This window comes from Mobula hypostoma, chromosome 21 (genome assembly GCF_963921235.1).
Source record: "Mobula hypostoma chromosome 21, sMobHyp1.1, whole genome shotgun sequence".
Lineage (NCBI taxonomy): Eukaryota > Metazoa > Chordata > Chondrichthyes > Myliobatiformes > Myliobatidae > Mobula > Mobula hypostoma.
In genome coordinates, this window is record NC_086117.1 from 6,003,383 (window position 1) to 6,025,090 (window position 21,708).

The 21,708-nt window shown below is 43.1% G+C and overlaps 1 protein-coding gene across 5 annotated transcripts in view; it reads right to left on the reverse strand.

Annotated features, from left to right (window-relative positions):
* LOC134359757 (DENN domain-containing protein 1A-like) overlaps positions 1-21,708 on the reverse strand; it is a 634,195-nt gene that overhangs the window by 328,771 nt on the left and 283,716 nt on the right. For all 5 annotated transcript variants that reach the window (XM_063073354.1, XM_063073353.1, XM_063073352.1 and 2 more), the window contains exon 9: positions 15,853-15,963. In XM_063073354.1, the coding sequence (XP_062929424.1) occupies positions 15,853-15,963 (111 nt within the window). The remainder of the gene's footprint in view (positions 1-15,852; positions 15,964-21,708) is intronic.

Here is a 21,708-nt window from a genome sequence, read left to right on the forward strand (position 1 = left end):
CCCGAAACGTCGACCGATCTTTTCCACGGATGCTGCCCGACCTGCTGAGTTCCTCCAGCTTGTTGTAAGCGTTGCTTTAACCTATGACCTCTAGTTTTAGTTTGACTCAACCTCTGTGGAAAAAGACTGTTTACCTCATATAACCAACATGCCACTTTTGTGAGGAGGATGCCCTTGTGCAACTCCAGTTTAAAGAAATATTAAAAAACTATGTTGACAAAAATTTTGTTGTTAGAAGTAGCTGCTAGGTTCTGCAACGAGGCCCCTCTCATAATCTATAAGCCCATATGCATTAGTTGCAGAACTAGAATCAAGTTTAAATCACCGGCATATGTCATGAAATTTGTTGTTTTGTAGCAGCATTACACTGCAATGCATAATAATAAAAACTGTAAATTACAGTAAATATATATATATACATACACACGCACACATATTTAAAAAATTAAGTTAAATAAATTGTGAAAGAAAAGCAGTAAGGTAGTATACATGGGTTCTGTGTCCATTCAGAAATCTGATGGCAGAGGGGAAGAAGCTGTTCCTGAATTTTGAGTGTGTGCCTCCCCACCCCCCACATGATAGCAATGAGAAGGTACATTTTAGTGAATTTTATGGATCATCATATTTCTTACAGCACATAGCGACACACAAAGAGCGTAAAGAACTCTATGGGCCATGCAGCATCTATGGAGGGAAATGGACAGTTGCAGTTTTCAATCAAGACCCTTCATCTGGACTGACCAGATGAAGGGTTTCAATCTAAAGCATCAACTGCCCGTTTGTTGCCTGACTTGTTGACTTCCTCTAGTACTTTGGGAGTTGATCAGTATTCCAGTACCTGCAGTCTTTTGTATCTAAACTTAGAAACACAGAAAACCTACAGCACAAGACAGGCCCTTCAGCCCACAATGGTGTGCCAAACGTACTTATTTTAGAAATTACCTAGGGTTACCAATAGCCCTCTGTTTTTCTAAGCTCCTTGTACCTATCCAAGAGTTTCTTAAAAGACCATATTGTATCCGCCTCCACCACTGTCGCCGGCAGCCCATTCCACGCACTCACCACTCTCTGCATGATCTGCATGAAAAACTTACCCCTGATTTCTCCTCTATACCTACTTCCAAGCACCTTAAACCTGTGCCCTCTCGTGCTAGCCATTTCAGCCCTGGGGAAAAGTCTCTGACTATCCACACGATCAATGCCTCTCATCATCTTATACACCTATCTACTTAAAACATGTAACCACTTGATCCCAATAATGGTAAAAATGGTCCTATATTCCCTGAGTCTGCAGAGAGTGGTGAATCAGTGGAATTCATTGCCACAGATGGCTGTAGACTCCTTGTTCTTTTTTTGCAGTATTTCATTTTTAAATATATTTCTTTTTGTAATTTATGGTATATTTTATGTATTATACTGTATTGCTGCTGTAAAACAACATATATTCAGTGGTCACTTTATTAGGTACACTTTTATACCTGCTCTTTAATGCAACTATCAATCAGCCAATCATATGGCTGCAAGCTTGCACACCCAGTCAAGAGTTTCAGTTGTTGTTCAGACCAAGCATCAGAATGGGGAAGAAATGTGACCTAAGTGACGCTGACGGTGGAATGATTGTTGGTGCCAGAAGGGGTGGTTTGAGTATCTCCAAAACTGCTGATTGCCTGGGATTTTCATGCAGAGCAGTCTCTAGAGTTTACAGGATGGTGTGAAAAACCAAAAAAAAATTCAATGAGTGACAGTTCTATGGGTGGATATACCTTGTTAATGAAAGAGATCAGAGGAGAATGGCCAGGCTGGTTCAAGCTCACAATAACTCAAATAAACATATGTTACAACAGTTGTGTTTAGATGAGCTTCTGTGAACGCAGAACATATCGAACCTTGATCCTTGAGGTGGATGGGCTACAGCAGCAGGAGACCATAAACATACACTTAGCAGCAACTTCATTAGGTACAGGAGATACCTAATATAATGGCAACTGAGTGTATGTCAGTGACGATAAACCTAATTCTGACTCTGGTTCCGTGTGCAGCTTTAAACCGACAGAGGAAAGAAATAGCTTCACTGCTCTGATTGTACATTCTAACAATTTTGGCTAATCAGACTGATCTCAACGCTTTCCGATATAATTCCAGCAAGATTCTTCGCAACTGCCATTTCCTCTAACAACTGTACAAATACAAGCTGTTCCAATTTAACTTTTGAAATCTTCTAGGTTTAGATTACCAAGGTAACATGGTTCTTATTAGAAGTGTCAAAGCCTTAAAGATTAAATGCAGACTCTACAGGGGAGCTAACACCAGGCCTGTCAGAAAGGTGATTATAATATTGTAATAGCAATATGCTCATGATGATGACCTTTCGGGAATCTCATCACCGGAGCCAGTACATAAACAGTCAGTGAGTGTGAACAGTCTGAATTAAAAAGCTCAATCAAAGTGACATTGCAGCTGACCTGTCCTGGGGCTGAGGACTACCTATTCCAAGGCCCTCGGATACCACAGGAAGTCTTATCTCTGCAGGAAAATTTGACTCTACTGAAGATATTTATACCCCCACCCCCATTAGACACCTCCAAAATGTTTCCACTGCTGACAAAAGATTCCTGTGATCCAAGTTATCATCAAGTTGTTTGAGCAGACCCTCCTTTTACTTCATTAAATATCCAAATGAACATCACTGAACATTTGTCTTCACTGACTTCTGATCCTGGAGGTTTTCTTCAGGTCTGTGCCACTTTTATTCCACCTTCCCATCTCAGTCACTCACTCCCTGTGCACTTCCCCTGTACAAATATCCCAATTCACATCTTGCTCTTTAAAAGATAAAGATCTTTTTTTTTAAAGATTAGCTTGATTTGTCACATGTACATCAAAACATAATGAAGAGTGTCATTTGCATCAATGACTATCACAGTCTGAGGATGTGGCCAAAAAAGGATGCCATGATTTCGTCGACAAAATAGCATTCCCACAACTAGGCCACAATCATAATTCTACTGTGTGTCTTTGGAACGTGGCAGGAAACTGGAGCATCCGGAGGAAACCTACATGGTCATGGAGAAAGCATACAAACTCCTTTCAGACAGCAGTGGGATTGTACCTCAATCATACAGCTGGAGCAGTAAGTGTGACACTAATCACTGCACTAGTTACTTCTCTACTTTAACAATGGATTTTAATGTATTCAATAGCTTTTATTTCATTTCAACTCACAAAATTGTTTTGTAATTTAACTCTCCAAGCATCAACAATTCATGTTTTTCACTTAAGTGTACAACAGCTCTTAGCACACCGTGTAGCATGGTTATATGAAAAAGTTATTGTACACCTATTTTACCAACATTGTTATAGAAGGATATTCTTTCAGCTTCCATTACTTATAGAACATGGAACACTACAGCACAGTACAGGCTCTTTGGCCCAATATGTTACACCGACCTTTTAACCTACTTAAACATCAATCTAACCCATCTTTCCCACATTTCCATTTATTTTTCTATCATCCATGTGCCTATCGATGAGATTTTTCAATGCCTCTAATGTATCTGCCTCTATCCCTTCGCTGTTCCATGCACACATCACTCTTTGTCTAACAATCCTTCCTATACTTTCACACGATCGCTTTAAATTATGATTTCTATTTATTTTAGAAACATAGAAACACAGAAAACCTACAGCACAATACAGGCCCTTCAGCTGACAAAGCTGTGCCAAACATATCCTTACCTTAGAACTACCTGGGCTTACCCATAGCTCTCTATTTTTCTAAGCTCCATGTATCCATCCAGGAGTCTCTTAAAAGACCCTATTGTTTCCACCTCCACCGTCGCCAGCAGCCCATTCCACACACTCACCACTCTCTACGTAAAAAAACTTATCCCTGACATTTCCCCTGTATCTACTTCAAAGCACCTTAAACTATGCCCTCTCATGCTAGCCATTTCAGCCCTGGGAAAGAGCATCTGACTATCCACACGATCAATGCCTCTCGTTATCTTGTACACCTCTATCAGGTCACCTCTCATCCTCCGTCGCTCCAAGAAGAAAAGGCAGAGTTCACTCAACCTATTCTCATGAAGCATGCTCCCCAATCCAGCCAACATCCTTGTAAATCTCCTCGGCACCCTTTCTATGGTTTCCACATCCTTCCTATAGTGAGGCAACCAGAACTGAGCACAATACTCCAAGTGGAGACTGACCAGGGTCCTATATAGCTGTAATATTACCTCTCGGCTCTTAAACTCAATCTTATGGCCCTTGTGGCTAAGGGGATCAGGGGTATGGAGGGAAGGCTGGTGCAGGGTTCTGAGTTGGATGATCAGCCATGATCATACTGAATGGCGGTGCAGGCTCGAAGGGCCGAATGGCCTACTCCTGCACCTATTTTCTATGTTTCTATGTTATGGTTGATGAAAGTCAATGCACTGTATGTCTTCTTAACCACAGAGTCAACCCCACAGCAGCTTTGAGTGTCCTATAGATTCGGACCCCAAGATCCCTCTGATCCTCCACACTGCCAAGAGTCTTGCCATTAATGCTATCTTCTGCCATCATATTTGACCTACTAAAATGAACCACCTCATACTTATCTGGGTTGAACTCCATCTGCCACTTCTCAGCCCAGTTTTGCATCCTATCAATGTCCCTGACAGCCCTCCACACTATCCACAACACCCCAAACCTTTGTGTCATCAGCAAATTTACTAACACATCCCTCCACTTCCTCATCCAGGTCATTTATAAAAATCACAGCACAGATCCCTGAGGCACACCACTGGTCACCGACCTCCAGGCAGAATATGACCCATCTACAACCACTCTTTGTCTTCTGTTGGCAAGCCAGTTCTGGATCCACAAAGCAATATCCCCTTGGATCCCATGCTGCCTTACTTTCTCAATAAGCCTCGCATGGGGTACCTTATCAAATGCCTTTCTAAAATCTATATACACTACATCGACGGCTCTACCATCATCAATATGTTTAGTCACATCCTCAAAAAATTTAGTCAGGCTCATAAGGCACGACCTGCCTTTGACAAAGCCATGCTGACTATTCCTAATCATATTATGGCTCTCCAAATGTTCATAAATCCTGCCTCTCAGGATCTTCTCCATCAACTTACCAACCACTGAAGTAAGGCTCACTGGTCTATAATTTCCTGGGCTATCCCTACTCCCCTTCTTGAATAAGGGAACAACATCCGCAACCCTCCAATCCTCTGGAACCTCTCCCGCCCTCACTGATGATGCAAAGATCATCGCCAAAGGATCAGCAATCTCCTCCTTCGCTTCCCACAGTAGCCTGGGGTACATCCTGTCCCGTCCCGGTGACTTGATGCTATCCAAAAGCTCCAGCACATCCTCTTCCTTAATATCTACATGCTCAAGCTTTTCAGTCCACTGCAAGTCATCCCTACAATCGCCAAGATCATTTTCCGTAGTGAATATTGAAGCAAAGTATTCATTAAGTACAAACAACAGGAATTCTGCAGATGCTGGAAATTCAAGCAACATACATCAAAGTTGCTGGTGAACGCAGCAGGCCAAGCAGCATCTATAGGAAGAGGCGCAGTCGACGTTTCAGGCTGAGACCCTTCGTCAGTACCTCTGCCATCTCCTCCAGTTCCATACACACTCTTCCACTGTCACACTTGATTTGTCTTATTCTCTTGCGCCTTACCCTCTTGCTCTTCACATACTTGTAGAATGCCTTGGGGTTTTCCTTAATCCTGTCCGCCAAGGCCTTCTCATGGCCCCTTCTGGCTCTCCTAATTTCATTCTTAAGCTCCTTCCTGCTAGCCTAATAATATTCTAGATCTCTATCATTACCTAGCTTTTTGAACCTTTCATAAGCTCTTCTTTTCTTCTTGACTAGATTTACAACACCCTTTGTTCACCACAGTTCCTGTACCCTACCATCCTCTCTGTCTCATCGGAACGTATCTACGCAGAACACCACACAAATATCCCCTGAACATTTGCCACATTTCTTCTGTACCTTTCCCTGAGAACATTTGTTTCCAATTTATGCTTTCAAATTCCTGCCTGATAGCCTCATATTTCACCTTACTCCAATTAAACGTTTCCCTAACTTGTCTGTTCCTAACCTTCTCCAATGCTATGGTAAAGGAGATAGAATTGTGAACACTATCTCCAAGATGTTCTCCCACTGAGAGACCTGACACCTGACCAGGTTCATTTCCCCATACCAGATCAAGTACAGCCTCTCCTTTTGTAGGCTTATTTATATATTGTGTCAAGAAACCTTCCTGAACACACCCAACAAATTCCACCCCATCTAAACTCCTCACTCTAGGGAGAAGCCAATCAATATTTGGGAAATTAAAATCTCCCACCACAACAACCCTGTTATTATTACTTCTCTCCAGAATCTGTCTCCCCATCTGCTCCTCGATATGCCTTTTACTATTGGCATACTATAAATAAACACCCAGAAGAGTTATTGACCCCTTCCTATTCCTAACTTCCACCCACAGAGACAACCCCTCCATGACTTCCTCCTTTTCTGCAGCCATGACACCATCTCTGATCAACGGTGCCACACCGCCACCTCTTTCGCCTCCATCCCTGTCTTTTCTGCAACATCTAAAGCCTGGAACTTGAAGTAGCCAGCCATTCCTGCCCCTGCAGCATCCAAGTCTCTGTAATGGTCACAACATCATAGCTCCAAGTGCTGATCCACGCTCTAAGCTCATCCGCTTTATTCATAATACTCCTCACATTAAAATAGACATATCTCAAGCCATCAGTCCGTGTGCGTCCCTTCTCTATTACCTGCCTATCTTCCCTTTCGCACAGTCTCCAAGCTTTCCCTATTTGTGAGCCAACCTCCCTTTCTTCCGTCACTTCAGTTCGGTTCCCACCCCTCAGCAATTCTAGATTAAACTCTCCTCAATAGCCTTAGCAAACCTTCCCGCCAGGATATTGGTCCCCCTCAGATTCAAGTGCAATCCGTCCTTTTTGTACAGGTCACACCTGCCCCTGAAGGGGTCTCAATGATCCAGAAATCTGAATCCCTGCCCCCTGCTCCAATTCCTCAGCCACGCATTTATCCTCCACCTCATTCTATTCCTATATTCACTGTCACGTGACACAGGCAGTAATCCCGAGATTACTACTTTGAGGTCCTGCTTCTCAACTTCCTTCCTAACTCCCTGAAGTCTGCTTTCAGGACCTCCTCCCTTTTCCTACCTGCCGTTGGTACCAATATGTACCACAACCTCTGGCTGTTCTCCTTCCCACTTCAAGATATCACGGACGTGATCAGAAACATCCCGGACCCTGGCACCCGGGAGGCAAAATACCATTCGCATTTCTTTCCTGCGTCCACAGAATTGCCTGTCTGACCCCCTAACCCCCTATCACTGCTGCCATCCTCTTTCTTTCCCTACCCTGCTGAGCCACAGGGCCAGACTCTGTGCCAGAGGCATGACCACTGTTGCTTCCCCCAGGTAGGCCATCTCCCCCAGCTGTACTCAAACAGGGGTACTTATTGTTAAGGGGCACAGTCACAGGGGTACTCTTTAGCACCTGCTTCTTGCCCTTCCCTCTCCTGACTGTTACCCACTTGACTGTCTCCCCAGGCCCCAGAGTGACTACCTGCCTATAGCTCCTCTCTATCATCTCCTCACTCTCCCTGTCCAGACAAAGGTCATTGATCTGCATCTCCAATTCCCTAATGCGGTCCCTAAGGAGCTGCGGCTCGACGCACCTGGTGTAGATGTGGCTGTCCAGGAGGCTGGGAGTCTCCAGGACCTCCCACATCTGACACCAAGCACAGAAAACTGGCCTCACACACACATTCTTTCCGTCTGTATTCTAATCAGATAACCTACCTCGCCTTGACCCTTTATCATCGAAGCCCCGTTGAGCCAAAGTCTTCCTATTCTGTCTCCCACTCCTCCAACGCCCACTCTGTAAAGCCTCCTTCTTCTTAAACTCTTCCCGCTGTTCTCACTGGCCGACCTCCACATGCTTGCGCAGTCATGCCCTGTTCAAACTGCTGAAGAAATAACCGTCACCTTATCAACTCTGCTCGCTTTTAAACTCTTCCTGCTGTTCTCACTGGCCGACCTCCACGTGCTTGTGCAGTCGTGCCCCGTTCAAACTGCTGAAGAAATTTTATTTAGAGATACAGCATGGAATAGGCCCTTCCAGCCTTTTGGGCATTGCCACCCTGCAACTCCAACTCCAGATAACTCACAACTTAACCCTAACCTAATCATGGGACAAATTACAATGACCAAATAACCTACTAACCGGTATTCCAGCTGGGTACAGGTATCAATTTTAACTGATGTTTCAATGACAAACTCTGCCATCTTTATCCCCGATGGCCAAATTTGTTATCAAAACGTCAGTTAAAATTGACACCTGTACCCAGCTTGAAGCCCGAGAAAAGTATATTTGTCACATACACTGGGAAAGCACTAGATCCTTTTTTACCGTGCGTCTTTCGAGTGTGGGAGGAAATCGGAGCACTTGGAAGAAAGCCACAATTTCTATGGGGAGGACGTACAGATTCCTTACAGAGGACATTGGGATTGAACTCTGAACTCTGATCCCAAAGCTGTAATGGTATCGCGCTCACTGTTCTGCTACCATTATGCTCCCTAGTATTAGCCATTTCCACCCTGGGAAAATGTTTCTGGCTATGCATTTGATTTCTGCCTCTTAACATCTTGTATACCTCTATCATGTGGTCGTTCATCCTCCTTTGCTCCAAAGAGAAAAACTGAAGCTTGTTCAACCTGAGGCTTTATAAGGCATTGGTCAGACCACACGGGAGTATTGAGAACAGTTTTGGGCTCCTTATCTGAGAAAGGATGTGCTGGTATCGCAGAGGGTTCAGAGGCGGTTCAGCAGAATAATTTCAGGAATGAAAGGATTAACATATGAGGAGCTTTTGATGGCTCTGGGCCGACCTGTACTTACTGATGTTTAGAGGAATGTACCAAATATGGAAAGCAATAGACAGTGGGCTTACAGAATATATTTCTTGTAGTGGGGATGTCCAGGATCAGAGGGCAAAGCCTCAGAATAGGAAGACGTCCCTTTAGAACAGAGATGAGGAAAATTTCTTTAGCCAAAGGTGGTGACTCTGCGGAAAACATTGCCACAGATAGCTGTGGAGCCAAGTCATTGGGAATATTTTAAGTGGAGGTTGATATGTTCTTGATTAATAAGGGCATCAAAGGTTACAGGAAGAAGGCAGGAGAATGGAGTTGAGAGGGATAATAAATCAGCCATGATGAGACAGCAGAGCAGACTCAATGGGCCAAATGACCTAATTCTGCTCCTATGCCTTACTGTCTTCTGGACGTATCAGATAGGACAGAACTGCATACAGTTAACTTCAGTGCACATGTAAATGTAGATTGTACAAGGGTACTAAATGGAACATGGAAAGCTTTTATTTCTGGATGGCTTCAGCCACATGACAGGTAACACATCTGTTCTGAGCCCTTATGTAGCTACTTAATGCGAAAATTTCATTATGCTTTAACAACTGTAAAAGTCTATCAAGTGGGAAAACGCTGTCATTCTGTTCATCTGTACATCACAAACTTATTGATTAGTGAAAGGAAACAATTTCTCAGTGTGCGTTTCTGATGTGCAAGTGCAATATGGCCATAATTTCACTGATGCGAAACCTTCTTTGAGGGTGAGAGTGCTTTTCGATCTTCCAGAGCTTTCATCAACCCTGGTACTTGATGTGAACCTAAGTACTACAGAGTCTGAGCACTATCAGAAGAAGATGAAGTAATCATAGTTGATTAAGAGTCCTCTGTGTCACTGAAGTGGCAGAAATGTGTTGAAGGACTTCCTGACAGATGAAAAGCACCAGAATAATGTACACTCATTTTTATCAATGTGGGTGAAGGGAGGGGGGGTTGTTAATATTGTTCAAATGGGCAGCATGGTAGCATATAATGTTTAGCACAACACTTTAAAGCACCAGCTGTAAGATCAGGGAGTCAATTCCCGTCGCTGTCTGTAAGGAGTCTGTACTTCTCCCCATGTTCGGAGGGGTTTTCACTGGTTTATTCCACATTCCAAAGACTTAAAGGTTAGGGTTAGCGAATTGTGAGCTCGCTATGTTGGCACTAGAAGCACGGCGACACTCGTGGGTTGCTCAGCACTTTCCACACTGATCTAATTTATCACAGAACACTTTGCGCTGGGCTTTTTTTAATGACTAGATCGTTAAATCTAATCTTTAAAAAATCCAAAAATATTAGTCATAATTTTGAACAATTAATTTCTTAGTTTACCTTTTATCTTTAAAGAAATCCAAAAGAAATTAAAATTATTATCTTGTGCAGTTAATTTCTTAGTTTACCTTTTAGACTTTCAATAAGATTAACTCTCATTAAGGATGGCTTTGGCATGTCAATCTTTCTTCCTTCCTAAAGCTGTTGCCTTTATATTGGGATAGCCCAACAGGCTACGCAGCATCCATGCCAGGACCATTAGATTCAAAAACAGTTACTTCATCCAAGCCGTCAGGCTGATCAACACCTCCAGCCACTAGCCCACCTCACCAACCCTCACCACCTAGCATCACTTTGTGTACATACAATCAGTCTATGTATAGAACAGTTACTTGCACATTGTGTTTTACAGGATTACTCTTATATTCACATTTTTGGGGTATTTTTGTGTTTTTATGTGCTGCATCAGATCTAGATTAGCAATCACTTGGTTCTCCTTTGCACTGGTTTATTAAAGAAACAACCTTGAATCCTGAATTCACACTTTGATAGGTCTGGAGTAATGTATGAACCAGACCAGATTAGGGTGGCAGATTTCCTTCTCCGAAGATCACTTGTGAACATGAGTTTTCAACCAACAGTCTCTACCTGGTTGTTAATTCTATTTATTCCAGCTTTTAAAGTTCAGAGTAATTTGATTTTAAGTTCCCAAGCCAGCTTGAACCAGCCCAGCAACTCCACCCCACATCACCTCTCTCTGGTTGTTGGCTACACTTGAAAAGTGTGGTAGTCCACTGGGCAGGCATCATAACTTGCCCTGACCCCTTTTTTTGTCCCAATGAGTCAAGGATATTGCAATTAGGAAGAAGAAACACAAATGATTTTTCTTAGCATCCTAGAACAACTTGACTTAAAACAGTTACGTCCCCGAGCTTTCAGGCTGAACAACACCTCCGGCTATTAACCTACACACCAACTCACCCCCCCCCCCGCCCCAACAACACTACATACACCAGCCACTCCTCTCTGCACCCTCATACCCCCCAGGCACTGGACACTTTGCTCTTATATTGTATATAAGCTAATCTTACGTATACACGGCCACACTCAGTTACTTGTACATTGTATTTTATAGGACAGCTTTTATAAGACCATGAGACATAAAAGCAGTACAGGGCCATTCAGCCCACCGAGACCGTTCTGATAACCATCATGGCTCTCTCTCTCAACCCCATTCTTCTGCCTTCTCCCCGTAACATATATTTATGTTTATTGGGTATTTTTTTATTGTGTACTTTATTTTACTGGGTGTGTTTTTTTTTTATGGTGGATTGAATCCAGAGTTATAACCATCTCACTCTTCTTTACAGCAGTGCACTGAAGAATGACAATAAACAATCTTGAATTTTGAAATTTAAATACAGTGGATTCCAGTTATTGGAACACATTGGGACCAATACATTTTGGCCCGATTAAACTACCACAATTACCCAAAGTTTCACAGTAATAGTTAAAAAAAAGGTATAAAAAGTAAAACTGAGCAACAAATTATGCATTTAAATATTTAAATGAAATACAGAACAAATTAGAACACTACCAATATCACAACAATACTATAAAACTGTGTATTAGTTCCTAATCAATTCCTCTGCCAATAGCTATCCTTCATTTTCATTGTAACATTTAAGACAATTGTCAATACCTTCAAATTCTTTGTAGTTCCTAACTTGTTGATGTAGTGCAATCATTTCATTTTCACTCCCCGACACTTCTGGCAACTCTAAGCCTGAATGCTTGAAACTCCAGGGAGCCAAACAGTTCAGAATTGTCTTACTGGTTATTTCTTGCCAACAATCAGTGACAAAAGTCACTGCTTTTTGATCAAGTGACACTATTTAAAATCTGTTCACTCTAAGCATGGTATAATGTCTAATGGCTACAACAGAGTGCACAACTTATGCTAGTTGGAACCTGTTTGGCAACAGTCTCCTGCCCCAATTAAAAGGCATAGTGTCCCAAATAAGCAAAGGGAATCCTGGCAATTTTCTTGATTAGTTTTGTTCTTGAAGTGTTGCCCCAAATAAGCACGCGGCCCAATTAACCGATGACCCAATTAACAGGAATCCACTGTATTTGAAAGCAGCCCATCGGGCTACAATCATGTGCAGAGCACCTTGGCGAAAGAACTCTGCTCTTTGGAAAATCTCCACTCTTCAAAGGCAACAATATTCCTGAGGCACCACGAGAGACTGACTTACACCTTTCATAACGACACAAACATTTAAGCTTGTGATCAGAGCAGCAGCTGGAGCCGACTCCAAAGAAACAAAATCTTTGTGTACACAGGGATCAGTGTGGGTGGTTTCTACGTTGCAGCTGCAGTCTTCTGGACCACTGGGAATATGGTTACCCAAACCGCTGCTTTAAAAATACTATCAACAATATGTCAAGGCATTTCCAAACTTCCACCAGTGGAGTTAAAGTAGTGCAAACATCGAGATTTCTGAAATTCTCACGCAAGGTACTATTATTTTGTTAGAGGTTTCTCTCCAGGGAACTTTAGTGATAACAGGAAACTGCCTTCCCTCAATCAGTAAACTGCTACGATCTTCAGCAATATCCATTGATCAGTATTTAAGGCAATTCTCATGGGTTACAATTAGACCACGCTTACCAACTTGAATGCATCAATTTTTTTGGAGGAGGAAAACAGTTACTTTCCCCAAGCAGTAAGGCTGATAAGCACCTCCACCCACTGACCCACCACTCCACACGCCCCACTACCACTACTCTATCATTTCCTGTCAGTCGCCTTAGGTACAGACACTCCTGTGCCTAGTGTCACTTTATGGACATACGGTCAATCTATGAATATACAAGCTATTTTATATATTTATACTTATTTTGCTTTTTTATATTATGTTCTTTATCTTATTGTGTTTTTCTTTTGAGCTGCATCAGATCCAGTAACAATTATTTTTTTCTCCTTTACATTTTTGTGCTGGAAATGATATTAAATAATATTGAATCTTTAATCTTTTGTTTTGTTATTTTAAATTTACAGCATGGTAACAGGTCCTTCTGGTCCAATGAGCCTGTGCCACCAAATTGCACCCAGATCACCAATTGACCTACCAATCCGTATGTCTTTGGGATGTGGAAGGAAACTGGAGCACCAGAAGGAAACCTGTGCAGTCAAACTCTTTACAGGCAGGGGAGGGAATGGAACCCTGATCCCTGATGCTGTAATAGTGTTACGGTAACCGCCATGCTACCGCCTCCCTCAATGTAGTGAGGCATTAAAACAGCACAGAAGAGAGATGTAAATAATCAGGTTAATGCTTAAAATAGATTAAAGTACAATTTTAATAATCCTCCAAACAGATTTGACACAGATTTGCTTCCAATGGACACAAATTAATAAAATGTCAATCTTGCACGGAGATTTTTTTACTTATTTAGGAGATCCAAGGACTATGTAGAATCAGAACATCAGAGAGATCATAAGACCAAAAAAACACAGGAGCAGAATCAGGCCAGTCAGCCCATTGTCCGTTCTGCCATTCCATCATGGCTGATTTATTATCCCTCTCAACCCCATTCTCCTGCCTTCTCTCTGTAACTTTTGACGCCCTTTCTAATTAAGAGCTATTTAACCTCCACTTTAAGTATACCCAGTGACTAGTCTTCCACAGCCACCGTTTCATCACCACCAAGATCAATTAATTCTCTTCCTCATCTCTGTTCTAAAGGGACATACTTGTATTCTCAGGCTGCCCCCTCTGGTCCTAGCTTCTAAAGGGACTTGTGCCTTTTATTTGCACAAGGATCATGAGTAACCTTGGCATTAAATATTCTGAAACTGAGCCATCCCTTCCCATGGTAATTCACAACAGAAAGAACACATACAGTAGAGGCAAAAGAAGTGGATAATTGCCCACACCTTCAATGCAAGGTTAGAAATAACGCAGGTTCCACTTATTAGGAAAGCTTTATGAGGCGCATCTGATGGGTCTGGGCTTGTACTCGCTGGAGTTTTGACAAATGTGGGAGGGGTGTTTCATTGAAAATATTGAATAATGAAATACCAAGACAGAGTGGATGAGGAAAGGATTTTTCCAATAGTAGTGAAGTCTAGGACCAGAGGGCACAGCCTCGGAATACAAGGATGTTCCTTTAAAACAGAGATGTGGAGGAATTTATTTTGCCACATGGTAGTGAATCAGAGGAATCCACTGTCACAGATGGCTGTAGAAACCTTGCTGTCGGGTATATCTATAGAGGCTGAAAGGTTCTCGATTAATAAGGGTGTCAGAGGTTACGGGGAGAAGGTAGGAGAATTGGGTTGAGAGGTTAAGAAAGCAGCCCTTATCAAATGGCATAGCAGAGTTGATGGGCCGAATAGCCTAATTCTGCTCCTGACTTACTTACTTATTTCCCTATTTCCATTTTTCATTAAACATCTTCGAAACACATAAGTATCAGTGCACACAGGTTTGAATTCTAGCAGGCAGGGTTGGAGCCATCTTTTGGCAGCAGCAGTGTGCAGCCTTCAAGAACTCGATGCAACTCTTCTATCAGCCCCATCATTGTACTGTACTGTAAACATTTTAAACCACTTTTATTAATACTTCTTATATTGTAAATACATGCTGTTTATGTATATATGCATGTTTTATTCCATATCAGTAATTCTAATGTAATTTTTGTATAATCCCTTTTTATTTAAAATTGCTGAATAGTGTTTTTTTGTTTCCTGTTGTGTGTACACACCACAGCAACTTCCTGATGCACCTATATTGCAAGTAAAGTTCCTTAAGCTTGTTATAGCTGGGGGTGGGAGTGGGCTCAAACTCCCGCTACCTATTAAATGCTCCCCACGGCGCGCGCCTCAAATAGCCTCTGACAACCAAGTTCAGCTCCTGGTCTTTACATGCGGCTTAGCTACTGAGCCCAGTGGAACTGTTTCTACTGACAGGAGAAGGGGCACAGGCGGGTTACTGGTGCCTTAAAACCAGTCGCTACGGGCATATGGGGCTTGTCAGTCACAGTCAGCAGCTCACCTAGGAGAAGGAAGACTCTGATCTTAAACCTCCGTTGCCTTGCAGCTATACCCACTGGTGGGAAAGGCTTTGGGAGTACATCCCAAGGGAAAAAAACGGAGATGGAATCCTCAAGGCAGTCCTACATTGAGTTCAACACTGACTGGCAATTTCTGCGACGCTGCTGGTGCCAAACTGTATGGGTCTCTGTCGTTCGTCTGGATTCATCAGCTGCTTGCAGAGGTGGAGCTTACTACATGGGCAACAGCTTGCCCTTCATATCGTACTGCTCAGGCTTGCATATCTGGACAGCTGGGACGCAACATTCATGGTCGACCCAGACCAATGGAGGCCTGAGTTCATAAGCCTTGGTATTTTGCGACTGGAATTGGGGAGTTGCCTTAACCATCCTCTATTGGCTTCAATATCCATCTTCTATGAACAAGTGCATCTTGTGTCAACAAAACACAAACAATATTTATATATATGCTGTAGTAAACCCTGGGAGATGGTGGCTGCAAGAACAGGTTGAGAGTTTGTGTTTTGGTGCTGTCAGTGCTACTTACAGTGCTCAACTTGCTGCAGGTGATGAGAATTCGCCGTTCATACAGCATACTGGCATAAAGATGGAGCATGTTGTTAACATCCACTGCAACAAAATACTCTGTCAGGTTTCTCTGAAAAAGAAAACCATTACCAAAATTTAAAGGAGAGCGGACAAGCATCATGGATAGAAGTGTCAGGTTGCTTATACACATTGACAATGAACCCTGATAGTAACCTGTCATAACATTTCCAAAATAATATCTTCTACAAAACAAGAAAACATTCCCCATCTGTCTCTCCTCTTACCCTTTTCCTTCTCCTCGCCTACCCATCAACTGCCTTAACTCCCTCCAGTGCCCTTCCTCCTTCCCTTTCTCCCATGGTGCACTCTCCTCTTCTATCAGTTTCCTTCTTCTCCAGCCCTTTATCTTTTCCAACTACTACATCCCAGGTTCTTACTTCATCCCCCTCCTCCACCTGCCTGGCTTCACCTATCACCTGCTAGCTTGTCCTCCTTCCACTCCCCCCCTCAACCAACTTATTCTGGTATCTTCCCCCTTCCATTCCTGACCTGATGAAGGGTCTCGGCCCGAAACATTGACTCTTTTTCCACTTGCATAGAATATGTCTGACCTGCTGTGTTCCTCCAGCATTTTGTGTGTGTTGCTCTGGATCTCCAGCATTTCCAGAATCACTTGCGTTTATAAAATATTTACTGAGTTTTGATCGGAAATATTAAGAATTCCTTCACACTATCCCACCCCTCACAGATGTTACTTGACAAACTGGGTTCCTCCAACAGATTGTTGATGCAATCTATTCACTACAACAGATCAGTTCCCCCTCTCCACCTCCTCCAACTATCAGCCCACTTTGTTGGTTTCTTCAAGTTATTTGAGAATGCAGCTAAAAGAATATACAGTTTAATATGCATTGTCTACACTCAGTGGCTACTTCATTAGGTACGCCTGTACACCCGCTTGTAACGCAAATATCTAAATCAGCCAATCATGTGCAGCAACTCACTGCATAGAAGCATGCAGACATGGTTAACAGGTTCAGTTGTTGTTCAGACCAAACATCAGAATGGGAAAGGAATATGATCCAAGTGACTTTGACTGTGGAATGGTCGTTGGTGCCAGACAGGGTGGTTTGAGTATCTCAGGAACTGCTGATCTCCTGGGATTTTCATGCACAACAGTCTCTAAAGTTCATAGAGAATGGTGCGAAAAAGAAAAGACATCCAGTGAGTGGCAGTTTTATGGGTGAAAATGCCTTAATGAGAGAGTTCAAAGGAGAATGGCCAGACTGGTACAAGTTGACAGGAAGGTGACAGTAACTCAAATAACCACACATTACAACAGCGGTGTGCAGAAGAGCATCTCTGAATGCACAACACGTCAAACCTTGAAGTGGATGGGCTACAGCAGCAAAAGACCACAAACATACAGAAATACGCTCAGTGACCACTTTATCAGGCACAGGAGGTACCTAATAAAGTGGCCAACGAACGTCTGACTGGAATAAATCATGAGTTGTTGCTCCTCAAACCTGAGAGTGGCCTCATTATAACCATGGTGGAAGCCACTGACCAACATGTTCAAATGGGAATGGGAAGTGGATTTAAAAAAGGGGGCCACTGGGAAATCCAGCATTTTGTGGTGGACTGATTGGGGGATTGCTTTGACGAGCATCTTTGTTAGTGTGTTGGGGCTCCCAGTGAGGCCTCCTCTACATCAACGAGGCCCTACATAGACTGGTAGACCTCTTCACCAAGGACCTTCACTCAGTCCGCCAGAAAAGACTGGATTTCCTAGTGGCCACCTATTTTAATTCTACTTCCTGTTCCAGTCCATGACCAGTTTACTATCTTTTAAAGTGCATCATCTATTACTGGAACAAATTATAAACCTATTCTCACAATTTTTTTTGCAAATGGTTTCTTGTCATTTTTTTCCTTTATAAATGGAAATTCTTTAAGTTCTCCCCCATTTCACGCACATCTGCTCTCACTCCATCCTCCCGCCACCCCACTAGGAATAGAGTTCCCCTGGTCCTCACCTACCACCCCACCAGCCTCCAGGTCCAACATATTATTCTCCGTAACTTCCGCCACCTCCAACGGGATCCCACCACTAAGCACATCTTTCCCTCCACCCCCCCCCGCCCCCGCTTTCCACAGGGATCGCTCCCTACGCGACTCCCTTGTCCAATTGTCCCCCCCATCCCTCCCCACTGACCTCCCTCCTGGCACTTATCCTTGTAAGCAGAACAAGTGCTACGCATGCCCTTACACTTCCTCCCTTACCACCATTCAGGGCCCCAGACAGTCCTTCCAGGTGAGGTGACACTTCACCTGTGAGTCAGCTGGGGTGATATACTGCGTCCGGTGCTCCCGATGTGGCCTTCTATATATTGGCGAGACCCGACGCAGACTGGGAGACGTAGGTTTCGCTGAACACCTATGCTCTGTCCGCCAGAGAAAGCAGGATCTCCCAGTGGCCACACATTTTAATTCCACGTCCCATTCCCATTCTGACATGTCTATCCACGGCCTCCTCTACTGTAAAGATTAAGCCACACTGAGGATGGAGGAACAACACCTTATATTCCATCTGGGTAGCCTCCAACCTGATGGCATGAACGTTGACTTCTCAAACTTCCGCTAATGTTCCACCTTCCCCTCGTTACACACATTCTTTTTCTCTCTCTCTCTTTTTTCTCCCTCTGTCCCTCTCCTCTTGCCCATCCTCTGGATTTTCCCCCCCTCCCCCTTTTCTTTCTCCCTGGGCCTCCTGTCCCATGATCCTCTCATATCCCTTCTGCCAATCACCTGTCCAGCTCTTGGCTCCATCCCTCCCCCTCCTGTCTTCTCCTATCATTTTGGATCTCCCCCTCCCCCTCCCACTTTCAAATCTCTTACTAGCTCTTCTTTCAGTTAGTCCTGACGAAGGGTCTCGGGCCAAAACGTCGACTGTACCTCTTCCTAGAGATGCTGCCTAGCCTGCTGCGTTCACCAGCAACTTTTATGTGTGAAACAAGAAGCAATAGAGTGTACAAGTTTAAGAATTAAACCTGGGATTACAAAAACAATAAAAAGTCAAAAAAAATCCCAAGGCTTTGCATTGGAATGCATATAATATTCAAAACAGTTAAACTATGAGAACAAATAGACATTCAGAAACAAGGGGAGAAGGCAGAAAAATGGGGTTGAAAGGGATAATAAATCAGCCATGATGGAATGGCAGAGCAGACTTGATGAGCTAAATGGCCTAATTCTGCTCCTGCGTCTTATGGCCACATGTTTGCAGAATGCGGTACCTGGACTCAGTACTGTTGCATACATGATATTTATGAAGCACATTTTAGGAAATTGTTGTTAAAGGAATTATAGCAAGGCACTTGAAAAAAAACTGCAACGTAGTCAGGAAAGTCAGCATGGTTTTGTGAGAGGAAAGCACGTATGGTGAAATGACTCGGGTACCAATCAAGGAACAGTTGACAACAGTGCCAACATTGGTAGTCGCACACTGAGTACACGTCTCAATGCCAGTAATAATTGCTGCCTATTTTTGCAATGTTTGATGCTGCTGGATTTATCTCATTACAAACTGCCAGGACAATTCTTCATGACAAAATTCTCTGAATATATCTACAAAGCTATTACTTCACTCTCCAATGTATTGGCCATACTTGCCATTCAAATTCACACACTTTAAGAATGATTTCAGAATAGACTTGCCCCAAAATGTTTTAATTTGTCTGCAATAGTTTATTAACAGTAAATTAAGCATGACTAACTTCCTCTTACCACATTGATAAGGCAGGTTTTTGATATACCAATACTGCTACATGCCACAGCTAACAGACCTGCTCCCACGCAGCTCCACAGACCCGAGTTCAACACTGACCATAACACATAGGAACAGAATTAGGCCATTCAGTTTACCAAGTCTGCTCTGCCATTCGATCACGGCTGATTTATTTTCCCTCTCAACTCCAAACTCCTGCCTTTTCCCATAACCTTTGACATCCTGAATAATGAAGAACCTATGAACCTCCACTTTACATGTACCCAATGACTTGGCTTCCGCAACTGTCTGTGGCAAAGAATTCCACAGATTCATCACCATCTGGATAAAGAAATTCTTCCTTGTCTCTGTTCTAAAGGGGCACCCCTCTATTCTAATGCTGTGTCCTTTGGTCCTGGACTCCCCCACTACAGGAAACGTACTCTCAACATTCACTCTATCTAGGCCTTTCAATATTCAATAAATTCTGTAAATTCAATAAATAGTCCAGCAAGTACAGGCTCAGAGCCGTCAAACATTCTTCATTCTTCATTCCCAAGATAATTCTCAAGAACCTCCATTGGACCCTCTCCAAGAGCAGCACATTCTTTCATAGATTAGTGGCCCCAAACTGCTTACACTAACTGACCACCAATGTTGTCTTCATGGAGTTCATACGTTCACCCTCTAACCACACGCCGTTCCTGCTGGTGCTCCAATTTCCTCCCACAATAACATTGGCACATGGGTTAGTAGGCTAGCTGACTATAATAACCTTCCCCCAGAGTGTCAGTGATTCTGAGGGGAGTTGACAGAAATGCTGTAAGGATGGAAAACTAGTGAGGGAATGGAATTGTTCTGTGCACCCTCACAGATGCAACAGGCCACATAGCTGCCTTTGAAGTCATTGGAATACGTGGATATATATTGCAAATCAAGAATTTTACAGCAATCAGCTTAACATCACAAGTGTAAAAACAATAACTATGAAGCATGCATTAAAGCTTAAAAAAGATAAAAGAATCAAAACTCTACAGACTGGTAGTTGAATCTGGTATGGTCACCAGTATAGGGCTATCCATTCTGTGAATGGCTGGTATCTGAAAGAGGTTGTATAGTCTGGCTGTACTGAGATTTCCTAGTTTAGGCACTGTTCAAGTTGAAACTTTCTTCCTCCACACTATCCATATCTTTCATTCTCCTGTGGCTGAGGGCTTGATAAGATAATGCATATTTGTTACTGTCACTACCCGCAGGTATTCCCATTGAAGACCCAAATCTTGTTAGCTGGTTCCTTTCTGAATAAACAGAAGCAAATGTTCCAAATAGCAACTGATATCCTATTTATTTTTTATTTACAAATACAGCACAGAAAAGGCCCTTCCAGCCCAGCAAACAGCACTGCCAGCAACCCACCAATTTAACCCTAGCCTAATAACAGGACAATTTACTATGATCAATTAACCTACAAACCGGTACATCTTTGGACTGGGGGAGGAAAACTGAGCACCCAGAGGAAACCCACATGTTCCACGGGAAGGACATACAGGCTCCTTGCAGACAGTGCTGGAATTGAACTCAAATCTTCAGAACACCCTGAGCTACAAGAGCATTCCTCGAACTGCTATGCCAACATGGAACCATCTTTGCACATAACAATGACTGAAATCAACAGTAGAGTAACTTCCAGTGGAGACAGACAGGAATAAGAAGCTGATTTAGCTGTAAATATCCGAATGAAGGGTCTCAGTCCAAAACGTTGACTGTTTATTCCTCTACATAGATGCTCTCCGACCTGCTGAGTCCCTCCAACATTTTGTGTGTGTTGCACTGGATTTCCAGCATCTGCAGAATCTCCTGTGTTTATGATATAGCTGCAGCCAGGAAACACTAATTCAGAACTCTGCAGGACCAAAAGTGTCTCCAAGCAGAGATGGAGAAGGGTGAAATAGATGATACAAGAAGGAACTGGGAGCAATGGGTGATGAGGAGGTGAGAAGAGGTGTTGCTAGAAGCAGAGATACTTGGAAGAAATAGGTGAACAGGAAAAGAGGTAGGATTGAGACCATAAGAACACAAGAATAT